We start from the raw sequence: 15157 nt of genomic DNA, 5'->3' as shown, positions 1-15157 counted from the left end.
TCAAGGGTATCTCGTTACCATGGTTTCTGAAAAATGTGGCTGAGAGGGAGAGCCTGTCGAGAGCCATGGGGGAACAAGAGGGTTGGGGCATACTCAGGAGTATTTCTTGATTTGAATTCGTTGGATTTTTGTTTGGATTTTGTGTAAATCGTATGTGTGTTTGAAAAGCTAATGATGAAGATAAATTAGCCAAACAATTTCTTCGACGGCGAGGAAACGGTGTAATATTTGGGGTAATGTACTTTCATGTGGTAGAAATGACAGACCGTTGTCTGGACACATGCTTGGATGTCTATGATGACTGACATATATGCTCAGACAAGTCTCAGATGTCGCTGACCACAACCACAGACCAACACACATAACTGTCTGTCATTACCTCGCCCTGTAACATGGCAGTGACCTCCCAGTAACTCACGGCACCATGTCCAGGGGTCCACGCTATCTTGTCTGTGTTTGTTTAATTTGGGACAGTTTTTGAAAGTTACCAAATATTTGCTATTCTTAATCACTCCTGAAATGTAATATCCCCTCATTGGCAACTTGGAAAACAGAATCATGCCAGTAAAATTGAAAACATATTGTTTGTAACATATTTGTAGAATAATAAATACATATTGTTACCAAATATCGCTGTAAAGAACAGTCTAACAATAAATCCGATTATTTTCACGCATTTTGGAAATAGCGGTTTATGAGAAAAGAATTCCTTTTGTATAAATCCACTTTGGAAAATTACCTGTTTCATTTGCCCAGTTGTCGTGACAAGACAGAAATGACGTCTGAATGGTAATATCTTACTTTGCCTTCCATGAAGATTGTTCACGGTGTCACACACACATGATGCTGGTGGTAATATATAAATGTCATCGGTCGGGATATCAATTTCAATTCACCATGTCTAGAATTTGAAATATTGGAAGGCTCTCGAGAGCATTCACACATTGAAGACACAAATTAATTTTTGTTTCGCAACTTTGTGACTATTTACATTGACATAATGACCAATATTTCATGACTATCACATTTAGAGTATGGTGGCCTGTTCGGCACATAACTAATCAGTAAAAAGACATAACAATATTATGAATTTTTACCGAACACTGATTGGACAGAAGCGCCAGTGTGGCAACCGTTCAACACACGATCAGAATTTTTAAAAAGGTTTTGAAGAAGACTGAATGATCATGTGGAATGTTTTAGGATTCACGGCAGAAAAATCTGCAAAAGTGAATGCCTGTGCGATAGGGAGGTGTGTCTCCCATTGCCATGGAATACCGCCAGCTTCTCGCAACACACATAGTCCACCTTGACACAGTGATGCGTACATCCATAGAACCTACTCACGACTGTACCGAGAGACCTAGAGAACTGTACTCTAATTGAAATATAACGCACAATATCAATTAATTCAGATCGGATAGCAACATAGAAAAACGTTATCCTTGAATACACTCTAAGATAAAAAAAAACCACCATTAATGTCATAAGATTTTTGTATTAGGACAATTGCATTCTCAGTACAGGAAAATTCTATTCTCAAGTGATCAATTCCTTACTCGTAATTGCCATCTGATATTGTGATGAAAACATAAGTTTGCATATGAATATTTATCTGTACCAATGTCTTTCTTCAACCTCTTTATAACTGTTATCAATTGCATTATAATATGAACATATTTTTAAAATATAAATCTTAAAAGCCATATTGATACATATGTATTAAATATATATAATGTGTAACTCTTAGTGGTAACACCAATGGAGACCAGTCAGTGTATTACCCGGCTATTCTAACACAGTCGATACTCCGATTACAACAGATTGAAGCACAGCTTCACACTAGCCTGTCATCAAACAGGATTTGTGGCACAAACAGGCCACCATACGTTAGCAGCACTAACCGGTTCTTTACCATACACGCAAACCATCTCTAAATTGTATCTAACTCATCTTATTCAAATTGTGAGAAACGATAATAACAGTCATTGGAATAACGACATCAGTTGCCCGGCCAGGTTAACGCGCGGCACTTCTCAACTATACAGCGGCACGGAATCGACGTCACGATGGACCCCTCTTCCCTTATCCGAGTTTAATGAATTACAACTCAGGCCCTTGAATTACAGGTCATATCGCGTGATGGCGAGAATTCCATTATCCAAAGTCGCATCCCAAAGCCGGATGGCCAAACAGCGAAAGTGGTAGCTAGCATATAATCGCTCTGCTTAAATCGTCATTACGATTTTTATAAAACGTTAAATTGGTCTAATGATGAGATAAATAGGTCAGCTCACGCGAGCTATCTTCTAGCTTTGATTAATACGCTGCCCGGAGCACTGCACCCAGAGTTGTTCTCCTCAGTTTAGTTTCGCGTGTTTTGTCCGAAACCATGTATTTAGAAGCGAATTTATTTCCCTCTATTTAGAATGATTACTCCTTTAGTCCCTGATATCGGAACTCATTGTTTTGACATCGCGATCTAATTTAGTTAACTACAGCGAGACTTGAAGCTTCAACGGGATAATTGAGCACAAACGGTTGTCAGTTTACTTATTAATGGGGTAATTAGAGACAATTGCGCTCTCTCTTTCTTCTTTATTGAACCAATGTTTCAATAAGCTTGTTTTAATTTAAAAGTCAAATATGCATGCGTGGCGAATTAAATAGCGCAACAACAGTGGTCCCACGAGAGAGCGTCCCAGGCGTACTCCACACCAACTATTACATCGTCGGCCATTGCCAAACTGCTTTTGTGTACTAGGTAGTAATTTCCAAATTTCCTATAATTTTGTAACATGCGGGTATGGACCTAGACGACAAAGCTGCAATTATTTCAATCGAGGATAAGGACAATTTCTGTTTTGTAAAGGCTTCCCTTCGTCGAGTGAATAAATTGTTATCTATTTAATTCGATCAATCAGTATTGATAATGAATTGTTGTGGTGATTTATCAAAATTGAGTTGATAATTTAAACAGGGCGCGAATCCGGCTTGTTTTAAGTGAAAACATCATCGACCTCGTTGTTAACCTTTTACTTGTTTCATAAAAAGGGAAACGATTGGGAGTTCACAGAGCGTGGAGCTTGGCAAATCTTATTATCAGCTCTCTCCTCTTTCTGAAGTTCCCAATTCAAAGTAGATACGTAAGGTTCACCATACAATACTTGCACAAGTTTAATATTGATAAGACAACAATATGCTTATAAAACAAAATCACTTATACTATTTCGAACCAAAAGCGTAATTGATTATAATCGGCATTCAGAGAAACACTGCTATATATTTTATCTCGTTATGCCATGGACACATCAATCAGTTTCTCTTTCCTTTAGATGCCAATAATGTTGAAGAGGTTGAGAGGAAGTATTGGAGAAGAACCTGTTGCATGCACTGTTTCAAGAGAAGGGACGACTGCCAGACAATGGTGTGTAACTTAGGAGTAGTCACGTTACACGTGTTTATTAATTGTATACACGCGATACTAGGGAACACCCTAAAGTGGCCACGTTAGGGTAAATAGACGCATACATGGTCCACACTAACCGAGGCACAAACCGCTTGCAGCGTCCAAGGTGATGGTCGGTACATGTCTTCAGTTTACGAAAATCATATTGCCAAGACTCAATACTAATGCTGGAATAATGCTATTTGACTTAAAGCTGGAAAATCACATGCATCAGTGGCAAGGCATTTCAATGTTGCCAAGAGCACAATTCCCGACGTTTAATACGATACCAGCAACATGACACTACTAGCATGTCTAGATATCGTCAAAGACCAGGGAGACATGCGGGTCCTCCACCTTCGAAACAGGACATTCACTGCAATGTGCATTGCAATACAAATTCAGGTTTACGTTCCATATCTGCACAGACTGTTTACTAGCTGCCGGAACCAGAGCAAGAAGACCATTTTTGTTCATTGTGTTACCTCAGTGTATTCGACTTCAGCGGCCGCAGTGGTGTCGATCATATCATCGGCGGCTTCCCAACGTTGGCGAAGGAGTTTATGGGGTAGCCTAATGGTTAAAGCGTTCGCACCGAAGACCCGGGTTCGATTCCCCACATGGGAACAATGCGTGAAGCCCATATCTGGTGTTCCCCCGCCGTGATATTGCTGGAATTGCGTAAAACCAACCTCACTCATTCACCAAACGTTGGCGTAGCGCTTGTTGTAGTGACGAATCCCGTTTATTTGTTCAAAGGAGAGGTGCGTGTATATCACCAACGGCATGAACGTAATGAAGTCGCCTGATTCGGTGGAGGAAGTGTCAGGATGTGGGGAGCAATCCCTCATGAGCGAAGACCAGATCTTTCTCAAATACAGGGCAACTTAACAGGCGTTCGATGTCGTGACAAGACCGTGCGTCCTCAAGTTGTCCCGGCGCCATTTTTCAGCGGGACAACGCTTGTCCCCACACATCACGAGCCAGTCCTGATTTCCTAAGGGTTCAGAACATAAACGTACTGGCCGTGAAGGACACCGGATCTCAGCTCAAATGAGCATCTATTAGATGAGCAACATGTTTACATCGCCGGGCCACAAAATAATCAGCAATTACGCCAATCTTCTCCAGAAGAATGGGCTGCCATTCCACAAGGCGTCACCCACAGGCTTCTGAATTCCTTGGACAGGATGTGTCGTCCAGTCACTTAGGCCAATGTTGAACACACACTGTGCTGGGCCACGAACTGCAGTGCTTGAGATAATGTCGTAACTGGCACTGTGAAGATTTCTCCGTTAACGTTTGAACTCTGTTTCACTTTGTAATCTTCCCCACGTATCACTTTTAAAATAAAGACCTCATGAAAACCACGCATACATTTAATTTTTGGCGGAGTATGTATTGATACATTTGTTTTTACAAATTTTATGTTTTGGAAGATATTAGAAATACTTGCATTTCTGATACATTGTTATGTGAACTTAATCACAGATAAAACGGTATAGTCTATACTTGGATTACATATAAAACGTTATATATACTGTCTCTTTTACTGGAAATGACCTGCACCAAGGTGTACCTTGTTTTCCTCCGTGTCCTTACCGCAGCATAACGAGTTGCAAACAGTTAGCTGAGTAAGAAACACAGTAGGACAACGTGACAACGTTACTATCAGAGTTGTCAATGCTAAACACGCAAATCATAGCTGTGCGTGTTCTATAATCATCAAGATGGTTTTAAGCGATGTTCATCCATACTCAGTGCTTTGAAATTTAAGGGTTCTAAGTGATAACGACAAACATGTTTCCTGGTTTTAAACGGAGTTTGGAGCAGAAATTGTATTCTTATCGTTTTTGTTGAAATTATTACCGTTTTTACATGAAGACAGTATATGAAGGTTTCTCAGTGCCCAGCAAGACAAGGCGAGTTGTCGGTAAACCAGGTCCAAGCTGGGCATACAGATTATAAAACTCATAGCATGCCTTTCGTTATAAAACAGCATACACAGTCCAAATACGGTGTAAAACCAGGTCACTCCACATTATACATGTCGTACTGCAGAAGTGTAGACACGCGGGGCATTTCACACATTTTATTTGCATATTTGTATATGTTTGTTTGTTTCACATTTTCTCCAAATCGTGAATTCAGAAACTGGCAAGGAAAAGGCGATATGAAATGTATCAACATCAATACGACAGCTGAAACTGTCTGCAACACTAATAATTCGACTCACGTCCCCGCGACAAAAACAACCGTCCATAGATGCACGAACAAGGTTGCGTTTTCTATACGATCCAGGATACACCAAATTGTCATCACATCCCTATATGAACTATCATTCAATTTATGTTCAATTGTTTCTGAAGCGGCCCTTCCAACCGCCCGACACTCGATTAATTATATGCCAACGCTGTTGTATTGCCGAATGCGGAGTAAAGTACAAACACGAATAAGCCTATGTATGAACATTAAGCAAAATGTTGAATAAACCCGACGTCGGTCTCCGTGTGTTGTCGCGTGGGTTGGCTCCTGAGAGTTTCTAGGGCTTCGGTGCTTGCCCCAAACAACACATGTAACCGGCACCCTGTACCACCCAGCCCTACACATCTGACACAGGTACCACCAGCCGTATACAACCGGCACCCTGTACCACCCAGCCCTACACATCTGACACATGTACTATCAGCCGTATACAACCGGCACCCTGTACCAGCCAGCCCTACACATCTGACACATGTACCATCAGCCGTATACAATCGGCACCCTGTGACACCCAGCCCTACACATCTGATACATGTACCATCAGCCGTATACAACCGGCACCCTGTACCACCCAGCCGTACACATCTGACACATGTACCATCAGCCGTATACAACCGGCACCCTGTGACACCCAGCCCTACACATCTGACACATGTACCATCAGCCGTATACACCCGGCACCCTGTACCACCCAGCCCTACACATCTGACACATGTACTATCAGCCGTATACAACCGGCACCCTGTGACACCCAGCCCTACACATCAGACACATGTACCATCAGCCGTATACAACCGGCATCCTGTACCACCCAGCTCACACATCTGATACATGTACCATCAGCCATATACAACCGGCACCCTGTACCACCCAGCCCTACACATTTGACACATGTACCATCAGCCGTATACAATCGGCACCCTGTGACACCCAGCCCTAAACATCTGACACATGTACCATCAGCCGTATACAACCGGCACCCTGTGACACCCAGCCCTACACATCTGACACATGTACCATCAGCCGTATACACCCGGCACCCTGTGACACCCAGCCCTAAACATCTGACACATGTACTATCAGCCGTATACAACCGGCACCCTGTGACACCCAGCCCTACACATCTGACACATGTACCATCAGCCGTATACACCCGGCACCCTGTGACACCCAGCCCTACTCATCTGACACATGTACTATCAGCCGTATACAACCGGCACCCTGTGACACCCAGCCCTACACATCTGACACATGTACCATCAGCCGTATACAACCGGCACCCTGTGACGCCCAACCCTAGACATCTGACACATGTACTATCAGCCGTATACAACCGGCACCCTGTGACACCCAGCCCTACACATCTGACACATGTACCATCAGCCGTATACACCCGGCACCCTGTGACACCCAGCCCTACACATCTGACACATGTACCATCAGCCGTATACAATCGGCACCCTGTGACACCCAGCCCTACACATCTGATACATGTACCATCAGCCGTATACAACCGGCACCCTGTACCACCCAGCCCTACACATCTGACACATGTACCATCAGCCGTATACAACCGGCACCCTCTGACACCCAGCCCTACACATCTGACACATGTACCATCAGCCGTATACACCCGGCACCCTGTGACACCCAGCCCTACACATCTTACACATGTACCATCAGCCGTATACACCCGGCACCCTGTGACACCCAGCCCTACACATCTGACACATGTACTATCAGCCGTATACAACCGGCACCCTGTGACACCCAGCCCTACACATCTGGCACATGTACCATCAGCCGTATACAACCGGCATCCTGTACCACCCAGCTCACACATCTGACACATGTACCATCAGCCATATACAACCGGCACCCTGTACCACCCAGCCCTAAACATCTGACACATGTACCATCAGCCGTATACAACCGGCACCCTGTGACGCCCAACCCTACACATCTGACACATGTACTATCAGCCGTATACAACCGGCACCCTGTGACACCCAGCCCTACACATCTGACACATGTACCATCAGCCGTATACAACCGGCACCCTGTGACGCCCAACCCTACACATCTGACACATGTACTATCAGCCGTATACAACCGGCACCCTGTGACACCCAGCCCTACACATCTGACACATGTACCATCAGCCGTATACACCCGGCACCCTGTGACACCCAGCCCTACACATCTGACACATGTACTATCAGCCGTATACAACCGGCACCCTGTGACACCCAGCCCTACACATCTGGCACATGTACCATCAGCCGTATACACCCGGCACCCTGTGACACCCAGCCCTAAACATCTGACACATGTACCATCAGCCGTATACAACCGGCACCCTGTGACACCCAGCCCTACACATCTGACACATGTACCATCAGCCGTATACACCCGGCACCCTGTGACACCCAGCCCTAAACATCTGACACATGTACCATCAGCCGTATACAACCGGCACCCTGTGACACCCAGCCCTACACATCTGACACATGTACCATCAGCCGTATACACCCGGCACCCTGTGGCACCCAGCCCTAAACATCTGACACATGTACTATCAGCCGTATACAACCGGCACCCTGTGACACCCAGCCCTACACATCTGACACATGTACCATCAGCCGTATACACCCGGCACCCTGTGACACCCAGCCCTAAACATCTGACACATGTACCATCAGCCGTATACAACCGGCACCCTGTGACACCCAGCCCTACACATCTGACACATGTACCATCAGCCGTATACACCCGGCACCTTGTGACGCCCAGCCGTACACATCTGAAACATGTACCATCAGCCGTATACAACCGGCACCCTGTGACACCACGCCCTACACATCTGACACATGTACCATCAGCCGTATGCAACCGGCACCCTGTGACACCCAGCCCTACACATCTGACACATGTACCATCAGCCGTATACAACCGGCACCCTGTGACGCCCAACCCTACACATCTGACACATGTACCATCAGCCGTATACAACCGGCACACTGTGACACCCAGCCCTACACATCTGACACATGTACCATCAGCCGTATACAACCGGCACCCTGTGACACCCAGCCCTAAACATCTGACACATGTACCATCAGCCGTATACAACCGGCACCCTGTGACACCCAGCCCTACACATCTGACACATGTACCATCAGCCGTATACACCCGGCACCCTGTGACAGCCAGCCCTAAACATCTGACACATGTACCATCAGCCGTATACAACCGGCACCCTGTGACACCCAGCCCTACACATCTGCCACATGTACCATCAGCCGTATACAACCGGCACCCTGTGACGCCCAACCCTACACATCTGACACATGTACTATCAGCCGTATACAACCGGCACCCTGTGACACCCAGCCCTACACATCTGACACATGTACCATCAGCCGTATACACCCGGCATCTTCTGACGCCCAGCCCTACACATCTGACACATGTACCATCAGCCGTATACACCCGGCATCTTGTGACGCCTAGCCGTACACATCTGACACATGTACTATCAGCCGTATACACCCGGCATCTTCTGACGCCCAGCCCTACACATCTGACACATGTACCATCAGCCGTATACACCCGGCATCTTGTGACGCCCAGCCGTACACATCTGACACATGTACTATCAGCCATATACACCCGGCACCCTGTGACACCCAGCCCTACACATTTGACACATGTACCATCAGCCGTATACACCCGGCACCCTGTGACACCCAGCCCTAAACATCTGACACATGTACCATCAGCCGTATACAACCGGCACCCTGTGACACCCAGCCCTACACATCTGACACATGTACCATCAGCCGTATACACCCGGCACCCTGTGACACCCAGCCCTAAACATCTGACACATGTACCATCAGCCGTATACACCCGGCACCCTGTGACACCCAGCCCTAAACATCTGACACATGTACCATCAGCCGTATACAACCGGCACCCTGTGACACCCAGCCCTAAACATCTGACACATGTACCATCAACCGTATACAACCGGCACCCTGTGACGCCCAACCCTGCACATCTGACACATGTACTATCAGCCGTATACAACCGGCACCCTGTGACACCCAGCCCTACACATCTGACACATGTACCATCAGCCGTATACACCCGGCACCTTGTGACGCCCAGCCGTACACATCTGACACATGTACTATCAGCCGTATACAACCGGCACCCTGTGACACCCAGCCCTACACATCTGACACATGTACCATCAGCCGTATGCAACCGGCACCCTGTGACACCCAGCCCTACACATCTGACACATGTACCATCAGCCGTATACACCCGGCACCCTGTGACGCCCAACCCTACACATCTGACACATGTACCATCAGCCGTATACAACCGGCACACTGTGACACCCAGCCCTACACATCTGACACATGTACCATCAGCCGTATACACCCGGCATCTTGTGACGCCCAGCCCTACACATCTGACACATGTACCATCAGCCGTATACACCCGGCATCTTGTGACGCCCAGCCCTACACATCTGACACATGTACTATCAGCCGTATACAACCGGCACCCTGTGACACCCAGCCCTACACATCTGACACATGTACCATCAGCCGTATACAACCGGCACACTGTGACACCCAGCCCTACACATCTGACACATGTACCATCAGCCGTATACACCCGGCATCTTGTGACGCCCAGCCCTACACATCTGACACATGTACCATCAGCCGTATACACCCGGCATCTTGTGACGCCCAGCCCTACACATCTGACACATGTACTATCAGCCGTATACAACCGGCACCCTGTGACACCCAGCCCTACACATCTGACACATGTACCATCAGCCGTATACACCCGGCACCCTGTGACGCCCAACCCTACACATCTGACACATGTACCATCAGCCGTATACAACCGGCACACTGTGACACCCAGCCCTACACATCTGACACATGTACCATCAGCCGTATACACCCGGCATCTTGTGACGCCCAGCCCTACACATCTGACACATGTACCATCAGCCGTATACACCCGGCATCTTGTGACGCCCAGCCCTACACATCTGACACATGTACTATCAGCCGTATACACCCGGCACCCTGTGACACCCAGCCCTAAACATCTGACACATGTACCATCAGCCGTATACAACCGGCACCCTGTGACACCCAGCCCTACACATCTGACACATGTACCATCAGCCGTATACACCCGGCACCCTGTGACACCCAGCCCTAAACATCTGACACATGTACCATCAGCCGTATACAACCGGCACCCTGTGACACCCAGCCCTACACATCTGACACATGTACCATCAGCCGTATACAACCGGCATCCTGTGACGCCCAACCCTGCACATCTGACACATGTACTATCAGCCGTATACAACCGGCACCCTGTGACACCCAGCCCTACACATCTGACACATGTACCATCAGCCGTATACACCCGGCACCTTGTGACGCCCAGCCGTACACATCTGACACATGTACTATCAGCCGTATACAACCGGCACCCTGTGACACCACGCCCTACACATCTGACACATGTACCATCAGCCGTATACAACCGGCACCCTGTGACGCCCAGCCCTACACATCTGACACATGTACCATCAGCCGTATACACCCGGCACCCTGTGACACCCAGCCCTACACATCTGACACATGTACCATCAGCCGTATACAACCGGCACACTGTACCACCTTGCCCTACACATCTGACACATGTACCATCAGCCGTATACAACCGGCACCCTGTACCAGTCCTACACATCTGACATATGTACCATCAGCCGTATACAACCGGCACACTGTACCACCCAGCCCTACACATCTGACACATGTACCATCAGCCGTATACAACCGGCACACTGTACCACCCAGCCGTACACATCTGACACATGTACCATCAGCCATATACAACCGGCACCCTGGGACACTCAGCAGTACACATCTGACTTCCTGTTTCATCAGCCGTACACAACCCACACGCTGTACAGCACACAATCGACACCCTGTACTACCCAGCTGTACACAACCCACACCTTGTACCACCCAGCTGTACACAACCCACACCATGTACCACCCAGCTGTACACAACCCATAGCATGTACCACCCAGCCGTACACAACCCACACCCTGTACACTACACAACCGACACGCTTATCGAGCCAGCCGTGCACATCTGACACCTGTACCATCGGCCGTATACAACCGACACCATGTACCACCCAGCTGAACACAACCCACACCCTGTACAGAACACAACCGACACCCTGTTCCAGCCGGTCGTACACATCTGCCACCTGTACCATCAGCCGTAAATAACCGACACCCTGTACCACCCAGCCATACACAACCTACACCTTGTACCACCCAGCCATACACAACCTACACCTTGTACCACCTAGCCATACACAACCTACACCTTGTACCACCCAGCCGTAGACAACCCACACCTATACCATCCAGCCGTACATAACCTACATGTTGTACCACCGAGCCGTACACAACCTACACCTTGTACCACCCAGCTTTACACAACCTACACCTTGTACCACCCAGCCATACACAACCTACACCTTGTACCACCCAGCCGTAGACAACCCACACCTATACCATCCAGCCGTACATAACCTACATGTTGTACCACCGAGCCGTACACAACCTACAACTTGTACCACCGAGCCGTACACAACCTACACTTTATACCACCCAGCCGTACACAACCCACACCTTGTACCACCGAGACGTACACAACCTTAACCTTGTACCACCCAGCCGAACACAACCCACACCATGTACCGCACACAACCCACACCATGTACCGCACACAACCCAAACCATGTACCACCCAGCTGTACACAACCCACACCATGTACCACCCAGCTGTACACAACCCAAACCATGTACCACCCAGATGTACACAACCCATACCATGTACCACCCAGATGTACACAACCCATACCATGTACCACCCAGCTGTACACAACCTACACCTTGTACCACCCACCTGTACACAACCCATACCATGTACCACCCAGCCGTACACAACCTACACGTTGTACCACCCAGATGTACACAACCCATACCATGTACCACCCAGATGTACACAACCCATACCATGTACCACCCAGCTGTACACAACCTACACCTTGTACCACCCAACTGTACACAACCCATACCATGTACCACCCAGCCGTACACAACCCACACCTTGTACCACCCAGCCGTACACAACCTACACGTTGTACCACCCAGATGTACACAACCCATACCATGTACCACCCAGCTGTACACAACCTACACCTTGTACCACCCAACTGTACACAACCCACACCATGTACCACCCAGCTGTACACAACCCATACCATGTACCCACCAGCCATACACAACCTACACCTTGTACCACCCAACTGTACACAACCTACACCTTGTACCACACAGCCGTACACAACCTACACCTTGTACCACACAGCCGTACACAACCTACACCTTGTACCACACAGCCGTACACAACCTACACCTTGTACCATCCAGCCGTATACAACACATCTCATGTACCACCCAGCCGTACACAACCTTCACCTTGTACCACCCAGCCGTACAGAACTCACACCATGTACCAGCCAGCCGTAGACAACCCACACCTTGTACCATCCAGTCGTACACAACCCACACCATGTACCACCCAGCTATACACAACCTACACCTTGTACCACCCAGCCGTAGACAACCCACATCTTGTACCATCCAGCCGTACACAACCCACACCATGTACCACCCAGCTATACACAACCTACACCTTGTACCACCCAGATGTACACAACCCATACCATGTACCCACCAGCCATACACAACCTACACCTTGTACCACACAGCCGTACACAACCTACACCTTGTACCATCCAGCCGTACACAACCCACACCATGTACCACCGAGCCGCACACAACCTACACCTTGTACAACCCAGCCGTAGACAACCCACACCTTGTATCATCCAGCCGTACAGAACCCACACCATGTACCACCGAGCCGCACACAACCTACACCTTGTACAACCCAGCCGTAGACAACCTACACCATGTACCGACGAGCCGTACACAACCTACACCTTGTACCACCCAGCCGTACACAACCCACACCATGTACCGACGAGCCGTACACAACCTACACCTTGTACCACCCAGCCGTACACAACCTACACCTTGTACCACCCAGCCGTACACAACCCACACCATGTAAGGACGAGCCGTACACAACCTACACCTTGTACCACCCAGCCGTACACAACCCACACCTTGTGCCACCCAGCCGTACACAACCTACACCTTGTACCACCAAGCCGTACACAACCCACACCATGTACCGCACACAACCGACACCCTGTACCAGCCAGCCGTACACAACCCACACCATGTACCGCCCAGCCGTATACAACCCACAGCATGTACCACCCAGCCGTACACAACACACACCTTGTACCACCCAGCCGTACACAACACACACCCTGCACCACACACAACCGACACGCTGTTCCAGCCAGCCGTACAAAACTGACACCTGTACCATCGGCAGTATACAACCGACACCCTGTACCACCCAGCTGTACACAACCCACACCCTGTACACCACACAACCGACACGCTGTTCCAGCCAGCCGTGCACATCTGACACCTGTACCATCAGCCGTATACAACCGACACCCTGTACCACCCAGCTGTACACATCTGACACCCATACCATCAGCCGTATACAACCGACACCCTGTACTACCCAGCTGTACACAACCCACACCATGTACCGCACACAATCGACACCCTGTGCCACACACCTATACACAACCAACACCCTGTACAGCACACAACCGATACCCTGTTCCAGCCGGCCGTACACAACCCACACCCTGTATCACCTAGCCGCAAAAAAACCCAAAACACCAACAACCTGTACCGCACACAGGTTTGGATTTGTCTCATGATAAATATGTGAAGGTTTAACGGCGCTTTGAACAGTTTCCGCTTTATGTGTGAGTCTGTTAGTGGTGACTCAGGTCTTTGACTTCGGCAGCTTGATAACTGAGAGTTTCTTGGGCTTCGGTTCCCCGGCTACCCGATACATTTGGTTGTATACTTTCCAGATATTGTGAATTAGAAGCGAGTGATAATGTAGCTTTTACGAATTACATTTATCATTATTATAATTAACATTTACCAATTTGTGTGTGTTAACTGCTGTAATACAGCATATTGCGAATTTGTTCATCACTATACTCACTGACTTGTGACACTTATTACAAACACACTTGTGCCAACCTCAGTGGTACAAACACCTCATGTGCCATGTGACACAGGAGACAAACGTGATAGAGACAAGGAATGTTTTCGTCACCTCATCAGCAACATTTTCAATGTTTGA

General features: G+C 48.2%; 1 protein-coding gene across 1 annotated transcript; it reads left to right on the top strand.

Annotated features, from left to right (window-relative positions):
• The first annotated feature begins 9979 nt into the window (after positions 1 to 9979).
• Positions 9980 to 10852, top strand: LOC125378271 (keratin-associated protein 16-1-like). Its single transcript, XM_048393727.1, has one exon. The coding sequence runs from the start codon at positions 9980 to 9982 to the stop codon at positions 10850 to 10852; it is 873 nt and encodes a 290-aa protein (XP_048249684.1).
• Positions 10853 to 15157: the final 4305 nt, after the last annotated feature.

Source organism: Haliotis rufescens, unplaced genomic scaffold, assembly GCF_023055435.1.
Source record: "Haliotis rufescens isolate VD_foot unplaced genomic scaffold, xgHalRufe1.0.p SCAF_12, whole genome shotgun sequence".
Taxonomy (NCBI): domain Eukaryota; kingdom Metazoa; phylum Mollusca; class Gastropoda; order Lepetellida; family Haliotidae; genus Haliotis; species Haliotis rufescens.
This window is presented reverse-complemented; position numbering and strand designations above follow the sequence as displayed.

What these genes read in the sequence shown, in the direction of transcription:
- LOC125378271 (XM_048393727.1), top strand. Translation starts at nt 9,980, where the DNA reads ATGCAACCGGCACCCTGTGACACCCAGCCCTACACATCTGACACATGT.